The 17,274-nt window shown below is 41.3% G+C and overlaps 1 protein-coding gene across 1 annotated transcript in view; it reads left to right on the top strand.

The window, feature by feature from the left end:
* Positions 1 to 17,274, top strand: part of LOC139378988 (adhesion G protein-coupled receptor A3-like) — a 67,134-nt gene that overhangs the window by 25,840 nt on the left and 24,020 nt on the right. Inside the window, exon 3 of the mRNA XM_071121663.1 lies at positions 16,317 to 16,388. Within this exon, the coding sequence (XP_070977764.1) occupies positions 16,317 to 16,388 (72 nt within the window). The remainder of the gene's footprint in view (positions 1 to 16,316; positions 16,389 to 17,274) is intronic.

Raw genomic sequence — 17,274 nt, 5'->3', positions numbered from 1 at the left:
TGGTCGATCCTATACTCCAAAATTAAACAAATTCTAGTAATCGCCTTTGAGTGTGGACTGTATTATTATGCATACTGGATGGACTGATTACCTTGTGCACCACTCCAAAATGTCTGTCCATGAGTCTGAGAACGTGTAGCCCTAGACGATGCTGTTGGTTCATTGATTGTGCAGGGAGGCTTACAGTTAGCCTACAATTAGTGAATTTGATTTTGAATAGCCACGTGATAGGGATTTAAAAAAATATTTTCATAATTAATTCATTGACACATTACATTCATGTCACATTCTGACCTTAGTTCCTTTGTTATGTCTTTGTTTTAGTATGGTCAGGGTGTGAGTTGGGTGGGTTGTCTATGTTTGTTTTTCTATCATTTGGGATTTCTGTGTTCGGCCTAGTATGGTTCTCAATCAGATGCAGCTGTCAATCGTTGTCCCTGATTTAAGAATCATACTTAGGTAGCCTGGTTTCACTTTTTTGAGTTGTGGGTGTTTGTCTTCCGTGTCAGTGCTTGTTGCCACACGGGACTGTTTAGTTTATTCACGTTTATTGTTTTGTTCCAGTGTTCTGTTTGATTAAACATTATGAACACTTACCACGCTGCGCATTGGTCCTCCGATCCTTCTCGCTACTCCTCCTCAGAAGAGGAGGACAAGATCCGTTACACTACAGAATATCTCATCAACATTAGAGTCGACCGATTATGATTTTTCAACACCGATACCGATTATTGGAGGACCAAATGAAGCCAATGCCGATTTTTATATATATATATATATTATATATATTTGGAATAAATGACAATTACAACAATACTGAATGAACAACTTTTTAACTTAATATAATACATAAATAAAATCAATTTAGTCTCAAATAAATAATGAAACATGATCAATTTGGTTTAAATAATGCAAAAACAAGGTGTTGGAGAAGAAAGTAAAAGTGCAATATGTAAAGAAAAGCTAACGTTAACGTTCCTTGCTCAGAACATGAGAACATATGGAAGCTGCTGGTTCCTTTTAACATGAGTCTTCAATATTCCCAGGTAAGAGGCTTTAGGTTGTAGTTTATTATAGGACTATTTCTCTCTATACCATTTGTATTTCATAGACCTTTGACTATTGGATGTTCTTATAGGCACTTTAGTATTGCCTGCCTAAACTTTAGGAGTTGATAGGCTTGAAGGCATAAACAGAGTTGTGCTTCAAACATTGTTAAGAGCTGCTGGCAAATGCACCTAATAAGTGCTGTTTGAATGCTTAAGAGCCTGCTGCTGCCTACCACCGCTCAGTCAGACTGCTCTATCAAATCATAGACTTAATTATCCGGAAACAATAATTTAAAAAACAAAACGTTTATTCTTTCAGTGAAATACGGAACCATTACGTATTTTATCGAACGGGTGGCAACCCCAAGTCTAAATATTGCTGTTACATTGCACAACCTTCAATGTTATGTCATAATTATGTAAAATTCAGGCAAATTAATTAGTCTTTGTTAGGAAGAAATGGTCTTCACACAATTCGCATCGAGCCAGGTGACCCAAACTGCTGCATATACCCTGACTCTGCTTACACTGAACGCAAGAGAAGTGACACAATTTCAGGCACCGCATTGATTATATACAACGTAGGACAAGCTAGTTTAGAATAGTAATATCATCAACCATGTGTTGTTAACTAGTGATTATGTTTGATTGTTTTTTATAAGATACGTTTAATGCTAACTAGCAACATACCATGGCTCCTTTCTGCCTGCACTCGCATAACAGATGGTCAGCCTGCCAGGCAGCCTCCTCGTGGATTGTAATATAATCGGCCCTAATTAATCGGCCATTCCGATTAATCGGTCGACCTCTAATCAACATGCATGTCCATCTCCTCCTCCTCTCTCCTTTATTCCTTTCTTGAGCGAGCAGACAGGCTGTCAACCTTTTAGTGAAATATGTTTCATTGTGAAAACATGTTACTGTTGATGTTCCCAAACAGATTCCAATTGGTTTCCCAAATGAAGCACTGTAGCTGCAGGAATAGGGTTGGCGAGCCCATGGAACACAGAGTTTAGGCGGAATATCACCTGTAGTTAGCGAGAGCATGCTCCTCAAACAGTGGTTGATGCGTGCAGTGAAACAAGTATTTTGATATAAATTTTTTTAGCTGCTCATATTAAGCGCATGCTCTGCTATAAAACCAAAGTAGCCTAAAAAAACGGACGGTGAGGAAGCGCGCAGCCAATTTGATAACGGGCCCTTCTAAATCCAAACTAATTTGACAAATTAGTAAAGACAAGAATATATTGACAATAGTCTGATGGGTGAAAATATGATCACTTGATGAGAGACCAGCTGTGCAGCCTGAGGCAAGGAACAGAGCGCAAGATGTTTTTTTTTGCTACTTTCTCAAATCACCGTTAGTCGCATCATGCAGCCCATATATGTTTTCTAATACATTATACGGTTGCTATCATTCACAACTAAAGTTGCCCAATATCGCAAAATCTAGCATTTAGGACTTGTTTCAAATGACAATTTCTACGCTCAACATAGCCACTTCATAGTCAAACCATCTCTGTAATAGGAAAAATATCCATTCTATTTCATTCAGCTTAGCTCAAGTATATTCTTCTTACTATAAAATGTTATAAAATAATGGCATATCTTGTCAGCAGGTCGGCAGGTAGCCTAGTGGTTAGAGTGTTGGGCCAGTAAACGAAAGGTTGCTAGATCGAATCCCTGAGCTGACTAGGGTAAACATCTGTTGTTCTGCCCCTGAACAAGGCAATTAACCCACTGTTCCTAGGCCATCATTGTAAATAAGATTTTTTTTCTTAACTGACTTGCCTAGTTAAATAAAGGTTCAATTTAAAAAATGAACAAGCCTATGGCATGGCGCATAGCCAGATAACATACAGTAGGCCAACTCGTATTCTGTTCTGAAATATTTTCTTCATCTCGTTATGTTTTCGACCTGACTAAAATAAAGAATGGATTCATTGTGATGGTGTGTGATCAATTATTTTATTAGGCAGTTTTTAATGTAGATGTTCTAAAGGGGCTCATCAGTGGCTTGTATGTGCCTGGAGATGCTAAACCTGTTTATGTTAATTAAGGGTCAATTACCGTGAGACCAGCAATCTTTTAAATAACAATATCCGCCTGAAAAAATGTTATGACCGCAACAGCCCTATCTCTACTGCAGTCCCGCTGATGTGGATCGGGGAATGTTCCCTCCTCTACTTCCTGAAGTCAATAATCAACTCTCATGGTCACCCTCCTATACAGTAATATGAACCCAAGCCCTGTCGCACAGTAATTCTCTCCCAAAGCTGACACGGAGTCAAGACAGAGGGAATGGTTATTATTACAAATGAAGCAGGGATAATCTCTTGTTATTTGGAAGGACTGGAGAGGTTTTGAGTTTCAAACGGAACCATTACTATGGGGAAGGACAGTATATGAGGAATGCTAGTCTTTTATGCATGTAAGAAACCTGCGAAGATTTTGTAATTGTAGGTTATCAACGTTGCATAAGATAAAGATACACTCAAGTTAAACGTATAAAAAAGTATGGGTTGAGAGATTTTCCGTTTGTTCCTCACTTAACTGGACTCCGGTGGAGTGAGAACTCTCGACGTTGAGAATGAGTGTGATCTTGTGTTCTGTTTTGTTTCAGCAGACATACTTTTTTAACATCAGCAACATCAATTTTCACCTTGAAAATAAACTTTGTGACAGATTTGGTAGAGTATATGGGTTAGACACCTGCCAAAGAAACTTTAACTTTAATATACTTTAATATGACTTGTGGCAGATGAAAATTGAAGAGACTTAATATTTTCCAACATCCAAATCACAAGCTTATAATGTTTGTCAGTAGCTGCTGCGCTCTTATATTGAACAGTGCATTTGGCTGTGTTTCTACATCTTTCCAAAATGCCTGCAGAGGCTTCTACAGAATCTCAGGTTCGATCTAGTCAGCGCACAAGGATAATTCCCTAAAAGGGAACAAGGGAATCCCCTAAAGTACTCTGAGGTAAATTAATTCAGATTTCATTATCCAGTCATTTACATTTTAGCATGGCAAGCAGGCCTAGCGTGTTCTTGCAAAGGGAGTTTGAAATGTGCCAGGTAGTTTGTGGTCGGCAGTTTTGGAACCTGAGGGGGGAGTTGGGATAGGTTGCACGCGGTCTACCTCCACCACAACCTGACTCGCCCCACAAGTTATTCTGCTTCTCTAAAAAGGAAATCTCAAATGGTTTAATATTCTGTACTTTTACTGATAATTCTGTCAGTGCAGTGACAAAGGTGATAGTGTTGAATTTGTACAATTTTGTTTTTTCAATACATGGATGCCACCCCAGAATTTTAATCTTAGTCATGTCTGTGACGACTTGACAGTCAATCAGTAGAAGATGTAGGTCAACCAGCTTTGTAAACAACTGACAAAAACAGATCAGAAATATAACCTTTCAGTGACTCGCTTAGCGTAATCCACCAAACGAAGACCATTGTTTCCCCCGTCTAAGACGCCACAGAATCGATCACGCCAAGCTGTCATTTTGGGAAAACCACAGAACGACCATTAGGAATTGGAATTACAGAAAATTCTGAATTTCGGTTTGAAACGAGTTCAGAAAAATTGATGCACTGTTTCACCCTTTGACAGCATTCCAGCACTACTCTTTGAGGAAATGGAAGGATCAGTGGATTGGCTTTGGTGCTAAACTGTGGGCTGCCCCCACTGGCGTTTGACACCGGTCATTTGGCTGGCACAGGGCCCCACCTTGTTATCATCAAGCCTAATCAAGGCATGGATAAATGTGAACCAAAATTGTGCCTTTTTGAACACCCTCACCCAGAGTCTATTCCATAACTTGTGACATTTGCCCCTCGGTTGATTTACTATGGTCACCAACATGAAACAGTTGGGTCAAGACCACCGCTAGTGTTGACAAAGGCAACAGCAGCATTTCAAAGTGAAACTTTGATGGTATTTAGAGGGGAGAACAGAATTGGCTGGGGAGAAATTATTAGTAGGGTTAAAGGTACCATCCGGCACAGTAAGCAAGTACAAAGATCCTCTCTCTTTTTCTGGCCTCTTACAGGTGGTCCAAGGTGATCCATTTGTGCCTCACTATTATTGCATTCTTTAAACCTTTTTTTTGACAGCGAGTCGTACTGAGACCAAGGTCTCTTTCACAGATGCCCTATATACACATCAATACACACTACGCACATCAATAATACATTATACACAACAATATGCACATCAATACACTAAAAGCAATACACAATCATATAAATCAAACACATTATTTAGTAAAAAGGCTCTCAATCAGCCTTTTTGAATTGCCATGGAGGCACCAAATTCATCAAATTAATTTTTTTTGGCCTTACCCCTTTTCCATTTGTCTTTCAACACCCCTCTACAGGAAAGCCAATTTTGCCAATGCACATCAAAAGCAATAGCTTGGCTCCTATGATCCATGTGTGGCCCTGCCTCCCAATCCCCCTCCAGCCAGATGACAGCTACTGAACATCAAACAGCCCAGTCACAGTTACCCAGCGGCCTTTGTATGGGGGATCAGGTGGCGACCTGCGAGGTCTTTAAAAACACAGATCGTAATGAGTGACTCGGCAGTGGTGGCGCAGGTGAGCGCTAGGTGCTAGCAGGTATCTGTGACCGTGCTTCCTCGAACTCAGTCCAGGGCGAAGCGGGGTGGGGAGCCTTTGTGTGTGAGGCCCCTGCAGACCCATGGCTGTCAGTTACTGGGCTGAGGAGGCTTGATTGATTTGGGGGGGGGGGGCCTTATGTTGTCTCTGAATGTACAGTACATTCGGAAAGTATTCAGACCCCTTGAGTTCCTCCACATTTTGTTACCTTACAGCCTTATTCTGAAATGGATTCAATTCATGTTTTTCCTCCTCAATCTACACACAATACCACAAAACGAAAACCATTTTTTAGACATTTTTGCAAATTTATTAAAAATAAAAACAAGTATTCAGACACTTTGCTATGAGACTTGAAATTGAGCTCAGGTGCATCCTGTTTCCATTCGTCATCCTTGAAATGTTTTTTTACAACTTGATTGGAGTCCACCTGTGGTAAATTCAAATGATTGGACATGATTTGAAAAGGCACACACCTGTCTATATAAGGTCCCACAGTTGACAGTGCATGTCAGAGCAAAAACCAAGCCATGAGGTGGAAGGAATTGCCCGTAGAACTCCGAGACAAGATTGTGTCAAGGCTCAGATCTGGGGAAGGGTAGCAAAAGTAGGGCCTTGGTCAGGGAGGTGACCAAGAACCCAATGGTGACTCTGACATAGCTCTAGAATTCCTCTGTGGAGATGGGAGAACCTTCAAGAAGGACAACCATCTCTGCAGCACTCCATCAATCAGGCCTTTATGGTAGAGTGGCCAGACGGAAGCCACTCCTCGGTAAAAGGCAATGACAGCCCGCTTGGAGTTAGCCAAAAGGCACCTACAGGACTCAGACCATAAGAAACAAGATTCCCCTCACGTCTGGAGGAAACCTGGCACCATCCCAACGGTGAAGCATGGTGGTGGCAGCAGCATCATGCTGTGGGGATGTTTTTCAGTGGCAGAGACTGGAAGACTAGTCCGCATCGAGGGAAAGATGAACGGAGCAAAGTACAGAGAGATCCTTGATGAACACCTGTTCCAGAGCACTCAGGACCTCAGACTGGGGGGCAAAGTTTCACCTTCCAACAGGACAACAACCCTAAGCACACAACCAAGACAATGCTGGAGTGGCTTCGGGACAAATCTCTTAATGTCCGTGAGTGGCCCAGCCAGAGGCCAAACTTGAACCCGATTGAACGTCTCTGGAGAGACCTGAAAAAAGCTGTGCAGCGACGCTCCCCATCCAACCTAACAGAGCTTGAGAGGATCTGCAGAGAAGAATGGGAGAAACTCCCCAAATACAGGTGTGCCAAGCTTGTAACGCCATATCCAAGAAGACTCAAATCTGTAATCGCTGCCAAAGGTGCTTCAACCAAGTACCGAGTAAAGGGTCTGAGGACTTCTGTAAAATGTGAGATTTCAGTTTTTTATCATTTGGTTTCTAAAAGCCAGTTTTTTGCTTTGTCATTATGGGATATTGTGTGTAGCTTGATGAGGAAAAACATTAATTTAATCAATTTTAGAATAAGGCTGTAACCTAACAAAATGTGGAAAAAGTCAAGGGGTCTGAATAATAGGTTGACCGATTTAATCGGAATGGCCGATTTTAATTGGGGCCGATTTCAAGTTCATGACAATCGGAAATCGGTATTTTTGGACGCCGATTTTGCTGATTTTTTTATTTTTATTTTACAACTTTATTTAATGAGCCAAGTCAGTTAAGAACACATTCTTATTTTCAATGACGGCCTAGGAACGGTGGGTTAACTGCCTTGTTCAAGGGTAGAACGACAGATTTTTTACCTTGGCAGCTCAGGGATTCAATCTTGCAACCTTACGGTTAACTAGTCCAACGCTCTAACCACCTGCCTCACGAGGAGCCTGCCTGTTACGCGAATGCAGTACAAAGCCAAGGTAAGTTGCTAGCTAGCATTAAACTTATCTTATAAAAAACAATCAATCAATCATAGTCACTAGTCAACTACACACGGTTGATGATATTACTAGTTTATCTAGCGTGTCCTGCGTTGCATATAATCGATGCGGTGCGCATTCGCGAAAAAGGACTGTCATTGCTCCAACGTGTACCTAACCATAAACATCAATGCCTTTCTTAAAATCAATGCACAGAAGTATATATTTTTAAACCTGCATATTTATCTAAAAGAAAGGTTAGCAGGCAATATTAACCAGGTGAAATTGTGTCATTTCTCTTGCGTTCATTGCACGCAGAGTCAGGGTATATGCAACAGTTTGGGCCGCCAACTAATTTGCCAGAATTTTACGTAATTATGACATAACATTGAAGGTTGTGCAATGTAACAAGAATATTTAGACTTAGGGATGCCATCCGTTAGATAAAATACGTAACGGTTCCGTATTTCACTGAAATAATAAACGTCATGTTTTCGAATTGATAGTTTCCGGATTCGACCATTTTATTGACCTAAGGCTAATATTTCTGTGTGTTTATTATATTATAATTAAGTCTATGGTTTAATAGAGCAGTCTGACTGAGCGGTGGTAGGCACCAGCAGGCTCGTAAGCACTCATTCAAACAGCACTTTAGTGCGTTTTGCCAGCAGCTCTTCGCAATGCTTCAAGCATTGAGCTGTTTCAGACTTCAAGCCTATCAACTCCCGAGATTATGTTCCTGGTTCGAGCCCAGGTAGGAGCGAGGAGAGGGACGGAAGCTATACTGTTACACTGGCAATACTAAAGTGCCTATAAGAACATCCAATAGTCAAAGGTATATGAAATACAAATCGTATAGAGAGAAATAGTCCTATAATTCCTATAATAACTACAACCTAAAACTTCTTGCCTGGGAATATTGAAGACTCATGTTAAAAGGAACCACCAACTTTCATATGTTCTCATGTTCTGAGCAAGGAGCTTAAATGTTAGCTTTCTTACATGGCACATATTGCACTTTTACTTTCTTCTCCAACACTTTGTTTTTGCATTATTTAAACCAAATTGAACATGTTTCATTATTTGTTTGAGGCTAAATTGATTTTATTTATGTATTATATTAAGTTAAAATAAGTGTTCATTCAGTATTGTTGTAATTGTCATTATTAGAAATACATATTAAAAATCGGCCGATTTAATCGGTATCAACTTTTTTTTGGTCCTCCAATTATCGGCATCGGTATCGGCTTAGAAAAATCATAATCGGTCGACCCCTAGTCTGAATACTTTCCGAATGCACTGTACAAAGCTCTTACACAATCACCGGCCAGTTTTTATTAGGTACACCCATCTAGTACTGGGTCGGACCACTCTCTGCATCCAGAACAGACTGAATTCTTCGGGGCATTCTACAAGGTGTGGGAAACGTTCCACAGGGATGTTGGTCCATGCTGACGGGATGGCATCATGTAGTTGCTGCAGATTGGACGGTGGTACATTCATGCTGTGAACAGCCTGTTCCATCTCATCCCAAAGAGGCTCTATTGGGTTGAGGTCTGGGGACTGACCAGGCCACCCAAGTAAACTGAACTCACTGTCATGTTCCAGGCAATGTTTTTCCAGTCCTCAGTTGTCCAGTGTTGGAGATTGCGTGCCCACTGGAGCTGCCACTTCTTTTTTTGTCCCCAGATGTCGGAAACATTATCGAGTGTACCATTCATTTTATAAATCAACCTTTCATTTGAAGCTGTTTCTGCCAAGGCTATGTACCATTCATTAAATGAGGGAGGGTCCTTCTCCCTCCAGTGTCTCAGTATGACTCTTTTCGCTGTGGTTAGGGCAACTTTTAGCCAGTTAAAACATGAGCTTCTCAGTCTTATCAATATCTTCGGTGATATTCAGTAATGGCAAAGCAGGATTTGCAGGTAATCTTTCCATTACATTCTGCCAAAAGGTATGCAAGCTCGGACAGTTACAGATCATATGGATTATGTCACCTGTACTTGACTGACATCTCCAGCATAGACTGGATTCTATCAAACCTATTCTGTTCAACCTCAGAGGAGTCCTATAAATCCTATTGAACACTTTCAATTGAATCAGTTTGGACCGGGCATCTCTCATAGGGAGGAGCATCTGTTGTACTATTATATTTCATTCCTCCGCTCCAAAAGTTACCTCCCTGGTCTTTCTCCCTTTTAGGGCCTTTAGGCCCTTACAAGTTCCGTTAAATCCACCTATAAGATGGCTATATAGAAACCGTGCGGTATGTGGTAATTAGCAAAGGATTGCTAACTTAAGACTTATATCAGAATTAACATGGAATTTGTTGTTATTCTGTCCTACCTTTAAGCATACAATGTCTAAACTGGAGATATTTCCAAATGTCTTGTTTCTGTCAATTATACTTGGACCTTAGTTATTCAAAAGAGGTAAATGAGTATTCTTGAAATAGACAACAAATGTTCTTTATCCCCTATCTATTCCAATCTTTCCAGAAGACCACATGTCCCCCTATTTTCAATTTAGGGTTGTTCGATAACAAAGCAGAGCTTGTCAGGAAAGGTAAATATTTCTCTTTCTTATGAATCTGACTCCATATATTATTGTATGGGACGTTATTGGATTCTGCAGTCCCACCTTTTGTTGACTCAAATAATCTGATGCTCCGAATGGGGCATTCAATTCCATATTCCTCCAAAATTGGCTTATTAGAATTTTCAGTAAAGAGAGCGCCTATTTGGGCAGCTACTAAGTCTTTTCGATATAATGACATGTCAGGGAGCTTTAATCCTCCCTCCTCAGTCGTTGCCTGTAGTCTCGCTAGTTTCACCCTGGCCTTTTTACCGGCCCATACAAACTTAGTAATCATTTTGTCTATGGATTTAAATGTATAGACCGGTATGAACACCGGTAATATGAGGAGCTATGACTATCTTTTATAACCTGTTTCCTACCCCATAATGAGATTTGTAGCTTATCCCAGCTCTTAAACCGGAGTTGAATTTTGTTCAGTAGTGGGTCAAGGTTTTATGAAGTCATGTTCTCCAGACCAGGATTTAAAGCGATCCCCAGGTACCTCAAGTTTTTAGAGACCCATTGAAACCTCCAGTCTGCATAAAGCAGTCGTTTATTCTCCCTACCTCCTATATTAACCCCTTTGATTGACTGATGCAGCTTAATGGCTTCGGGCAACTGGTTGTAATGCTATAATAAACAGGGGAGGCGAGAGACATTCGCCTTGTTTCGTGCCTTGTCCTACTAAAAATGGAGATGATCATAGTCTGTTAGTGACTAAATGTTGTTTTTTTTACCCATTTTTCTCCCTAATTGTGTGGATTCCATTTGGTAGTTAGTCTTGTCTCATCGCTGCAACTCCCGTACAGAACTCAGGAGAGGCGAAGGTCGAGAGCTGTGCATCCTCCGAAACAGAACACTGCTTCTTGACACAATGCCAGCTGCACCAATGTGTCGGAGGAAACACCGTACACCTGGCGACCAACAGAGCCTGGACTCGAACCAGGATGCGATGAAGAGCCTTACACCACTCGGGAGGACCTCGTTGTACATACAGTTGAAGTCAGAAGAACCACTCGGGAGGACCTCGTTGTACATACAGTTGAAGTCAGAAGAACCACTCGGGAGGACCTCGTTGTACATACAGTTGAAGTCAGAAGTTTACATACACCTTTGCCAAATACATTTAAACTCAGTTTTTCTCAATTCCTGACATTTAAACCTAGTAAAAAATTCCCTGTCTTAGGTCAGTTAGGATCACCACTTTATATTAAGAATGTGAAATGTCAGAATAATAGTAGGGAGAATGATTCATTTCAGCTTATATTTATTTCATTACATTCCCAGTGGGTCAGAAGTTTACATACACTCAGTTAGTATTTGGTAGCATTGCTTTTAAATTGTTTAACTTGGATCAAATGTTTCGGGTAGCCTTCCACAAGCTTCCCTCAATACGTTGGGTGAATTTTGGCCCATTCCTCCTGACAGAGCTGGTGTAACTGAGTCAGATTTGTAGGCCTCCTTGCTCGCACACTCTTTTTCAGTTCTGCCCACAACATTTTCTATAGGATTGAGGTCAGAGCTTTGTGATGGCCACTCCAATACCTTGACTTTGTTGTCCTTAAGCCATTTTGCAACAACATTCGAAGTATGCTTGGGGTCATTGTCCATTTGGAAGACCCATTTGCAACCAAGCTTTAACTTCCTGACTGATATCTTGAGATGTTGCTTCAATATATCCACATCATTTTCCCTCCTCATGATGCCATCTATTTTGTGAAGTGCACCAGTCCCTCCTGCAGCAAAGCACCCCCACACCATGATGCTGCCGCTCCCGTGCTTCACGGTAGAGATTATGTTCTTCGGCTTGCAAGCCTCCCCCTTTTTCCTCCAAACATAACGATGGTCATTTTGGGCAAATAGTTATATTTTTGTTTCATCAGACCAGAGGACATTTCTCCAAAAAGTATGATCTTTGTCCCCATGTGCAGTTGCAAACCGTAGTCTGGCTTTTTTATGGCGGTTTTTGAGCAGTGGCTTCTTCCTTGCTGAGCCGCCTTTCAGGTTATGTCGATATATGACTCATTTTACTGTGGATATAGATACTTTTGTACCGGTTTCCTCCAGCATCTTCACAAGGTCCTTTGCTGTTGTTCTGGGATTGATTTGCACTTTTCGCACCAAAGAACGTTCATCTCTAGGAGACAGAACGCGTCTCCTTCCTGAGCGGTATGACGGCTGTGTGGTCCCATGGTGTTTATACTTGAATACTATTTTTTGTACAGATGAACGTGGTACCTTCAGGCGTTTGGAAATTGCTCCCAAGGATGAACCAGACTTGTGGAGGTCTACAAAAAAAATGTCTGAGGTCTTGGCTGATTTCTTTTGATTTCTCCCGGTTGCGGCCGGTTACGACAGTGCCTGGGCGCGAACCCAGAGTCTCTGGTGGAACAGCTTCAGTACAGCGCCCTTAACCACTGCGCCACCCGGGAGGCCCTCTGACGAGTTTCTCACACGACTGCCCTATCTGGGTGATGTTTTTTCTTGTCTGAATAATCTGAATATGGGATTATAGGGACGATATTCAATGTGCGGGACAAAATTGAGGCTATGTTTAAGAAGTTAGAGCTCTTTTCTGTCTGCATTAACAAGGACAACACACAGGTCTTTCCATCATTAAGTTGATATTTTTTGTGCAAATGAACTCAAGCTTACGGATAATGTCAAATGTGATATAGTGAAGCACCTGAGTGAGTTGAGTGCACAATTACCCAGTTACTTTTCCGAAACGGACGACACAAACAACTTGATTCGTTATCCCTTTCATGCCCTGCCTCCAGTCTACTTACCGATGTCTGAACAAGAGAGCCTCATTGAAATTGCAACAAGCGGTTCTGTGAAAATTTAATTTAAAATCAGAAGCCACTGCCAGATTTCTGGATTGGGCTGCACTCAGAGTATCCTTCCTTGGCAAATCGCGCTGTTAAGACACTGATGCCCTTTGCAACCATGTACCTACAGTGGGGCAAAAAAGTATTTAGTCAGCCACCAATTGTGCAAGTTCTCCCACTTAAAAAGATGAGAGAGGCCTGTAATTTTCATCATAGGTACACTTCAACTATGACAGACAAAATGAGAAGAAAAAAATCCAGAATATCACATTGTAGGATTTTTAATGAATTTATTTGCCAATTATGGTGGAAAATAAGTATTTGGTCACCTACAAACAAGCAAGATTTCTGGCTCTCACAGACCTGTAACTTCTTCTTTAAGAGGCTCCGCTGTCCTCCACTCGTTACCTGTATTAATGGCACCTGTTTGAACTTGTTATCAGTATAAAAGACACCTGTCCACAACCTCAAACAGTCACACTCCAAACTCCACAAACTCCAAACTCCACTGATAATCTCCCTCGATCAGGGGCTCCACGCAAGATCTCACCCCGTGTGGTCAAAATGATCACAAGAACGGTGAGCAAAAATCCCAGAACCACACGGGGGGACCTAGTGAATGACCTGCAGAGAGCTGGGACCAAAGTAACAAAGCCTACCATCAGTAACACACTACGCCGCCAGGGACTCAAATCCTGCAGTGCCAGACGTGTCCCCCTGCTTAAGCCAGTACATGTCCAGGCCCGTCTGAAGTTTGCTAGAGAGCATTTGGATGATCCAGAAGAAGATTGGGAGAATGTCATATGGTCAGATGAAACCAAAATATAACTTTTTGGTAAACTCAACTCGTTGTGTTTGGAGGACAAATAATATTGAGTTGCATCCAAAGAACACCATACCTGCTGTGAAGCATGGGGGTGGAAACATCATGCTTTGGGGCTGTTTTTCTGCAAAGGGACCAGGACGACTGATCCGTGTAAAGGAAAGAATGAATGGGGCCATGTATCGTGAGATTTTGAGTGAAAACCTCCTTCCATCAGCAAGGGCATAGAAGATGAAACGTGGCTGGGTCTTTCAGCATGACAATGACCCCAAACACACCACCCGGGCAACAAAGGAGTGGCTTGGTAAGAAGCATTTCAAGGTCCTGGAGTGGCCTAGCCAGTCTCCAGATCTCAACCCCATAGAAAATCTTTGGAGGGAGTTGAAAGTCTGTGTTGCCCAGCAACAGCCCTGCTCTAGAGGAGATCTGCATGGAGGGATGGGCCAAAATACCAGCAACAGTGTGTGAAAACCTTGTGAAGACTTACAGAAAACGTTTGACCTCTGTCATTGCCAACAAAGGGTATATAACAAAGTATTGAGATAATAAGTATTTGGTCAATAACAAAGTTTTTCCACCATAATTTGCTAATAAATTCATAAAAAATCCTACAATGTGATTTTCTGGATTTTTTTTGTTTGTTTTGTCTGTCATAGTTGAAGTGTACCTATGATGAAAATTACAGACCTCTCTCATCTTTTTAAGTGGGAGAACATGCACAATTGGTGGCTGACTAAATACTTTTTTGCCCTACTGTATGTGAGAGTGGATTCTCTGCCCTCACTAGCATGACAACTAAATACAGGCACATACTGTGTGTGGGAAATTATTTAAGACTGAGACTCTCTCCAATACAACCCAACATTGCAGAGTTATGTGTATCCTTTCAAACTCACCATTATCATTAACTTGTGGTGAGTTATTCACAATTTTCGATGAACAAACAAGGTTTTATACGTAAGATGGTTAAATAAAGAGCAAAAGTATTGATTAGTATTATTATTTGTGCCCTGGTCCTATATGAGCTCTTTGTCACTTCCCACGAGCTCGGGTTGTGACAAAAATGTATTATACTAGGAGCATCCTTTTCCAGAAGGAGGGTCTCTTGGAGCAAAATCACGTCTGTGTGTTTTTGTTTAAGAAAATTCAATACCTTTCGTCTTTCAGAATATGAACCTAATTCGTTCACATTCCACAACGTAATTTGAATCACGTTGGTCACGTCTGAAAGGTTGTAAATAAACTATTACCAAAACATGACAACTATTAAAGTATTTTAAAATCAATGCCTTTTTGATAGCCTTTGCTTTTGAGTCAAAGAAAAGTGAACGACTGGTAGTGCACCCCACAGAACACTAAACTTCCCATAGAACAAACATGTCATAAACATATCCCAAACCCACGCGATACAATGATTTATTTTTTAAATCGCCCTCCCCCTAAACCAGGCCTTCTTCCGTGTGAAGTGTACCGAGGACTTCCCAGCACTGACGCTCCAACTAGAATAATGGCGTTTTACCAACGCCAAATACAGGCATGACCATATACATTTTGATATGACAGCGATGACATGGATCAACCAAAAACAATGGACATAAAGACAGGCTTCTCATTATACTCCCAAAGAGAAGAGATTATCATTCTCATGAACTGTCAGGAATGGCAGGAAAGGCAGGAATGTAAGCAGAGAACCAACACCAAAGGGTGTCCGATATAGGTCATAATAATGATAAATAAGCCAACTAACACTTTGGGTTGTGCCCATCACACATGGCACGAAGATGCGAGTGAAAACAAACCAAAAAATAGATGTGTTTATCTATGACCGTAAAACAAATGATATGCTTGCCCTAGATTCCTGCTCAATCGAGTACTATAATGATATCAACTGTAAACCAGAATGATAAATTGTAGGCAGCATTCACAGCATAAACACTCAGTGAGACTATTACTCACAACATAGGAAGTTCTCTCAGCTTAGAGAAAAATGGTAGTTAATCCGTGATGAACCACCGCCATCATGGGGATCTTCCATAGCCTACCACGCTACTCAGATCGTTCGGCCTCATTGACGTCCGCGACACACTTTCATGCACATGTGTCTCACCTCCATGAACGCTTTTCTCTTGTCCTGGACCTCCTTGGAGAAGTCAGGGAAAAACTCCACCTTTGTCCCTATCCAGTGAAAAGTCCTAAGTTCTTTTGCTCTGAGCCGGACCTTGTCTTTCTCACAATCCACTGTATTTATGTGGATTTCGGGAACACCTCTGATCTGAAGTGTGTTTCTTCGACTGTAATTTATTTATTTGAGCAGGCCTAGAGAGAATCTAGAGAGAATATCTTTGTGTTATTAGATGCGTAAAAGAATATGTCTTACTCATTTGGGAATGGTATTTTTGGATCAAGTTGGCTGCAAATATTCATAATATGTGTTGATAGCAATATGCCGTGACACGAACCAGGCGTTCTTTGTTGTGCACTTGACGTTTTCTTGTGGCTTACCCTTTGTTTGTCTTTCACAGGGACATGCGGAACAACATCGTCAGCCGTATCGAACCGGGGGCTTTTCTTGGATTGCTCGCACTCAAAAGACTGTGAGTATTATCAATATCACCATCAGCAATAAATCATTTTCATCTTAATCAAATTTGTCATTTTCTTGGCAGATGGACGAGTCATGGGCTGAACGGTTTTAAACATGCGTCTAAGCCGATCCTCTATTGCTCAACATCAGATTTATTATACTGCATCCATAACGCACCATGTCCAAAACTGTTGTATAAAATAATGAAAAAAACCTACACACTGTTGTATATGCTCCCACAATGCAACATTTCGACCAAGCGGTCTTTGCCAGGTTTCGACAATACTCTTGGCCCTATCTGTTGTTTCTGAGAGCGAGGCAATTGCTAACTCTGTGTCTAGCCTATCCAGTCTATGTAAGCGACAGCTGTAAAAGCTCAGACACACTGGTAGGATTGTAAAACTTTTGCCTGGCAACAGTACTTAGCGCCTTTGAACAGAGTGTCGGCAGTCGATCTCTTGTGTGTTCACACAGCGAAGTCGTCAGCCACTCGCCCCTTGTTAAAATACTCCAAACCAGAAGGTGACAGTAGCTTCGTTTGGCAATGCATATCCGTGGGTATTGCTAATGGTCTAGATTCCAAGCTGTCTGGGGAAAAAAGTCCTTATTATATTAGCCAGATGGCCACAGCTAGATCACTACCTAGCAAGATGACGAAGAAACCATTTAATTCACACTCCATTATCCCATACTGCCAGTGGCAGTCAAGAGCCAAATGTTTAGCTAACTTGCTAATGTTAGCATATTCGTTAGTTAGCACAGCATAGCTAGCTAGCTAAGGACAATGCACTAACTCAGCAGCTAACACAGGCAGCTGATCATGGAATCTAGCTAATCCATTGTGATTTAATTATAATGTCAATTCCAGATACAATGGTTATCTAGCTTGGAAGAAG

This window comes from Oncorhynchus clarkii, chromosome 21 (genome assembly GCF_045791955.1).
Source record: "Oncorhynchus clarkii lewisi isolate Uvic-CL-2024 chromosome 21, UVic_Ocla_1.0, whole genome shotgun sequence".
Taxonomy (NCBI): domain Eukaryota; kingdom Metazoa; phylum Chordata; class Actinopteri; order Salmoniformes; family Salmonidae; genus Oncorhynchus; species Oncorhynchus clarkii.
This window is presented reverse-complemented; position numbering and strand designations above follow the sequence as displayed.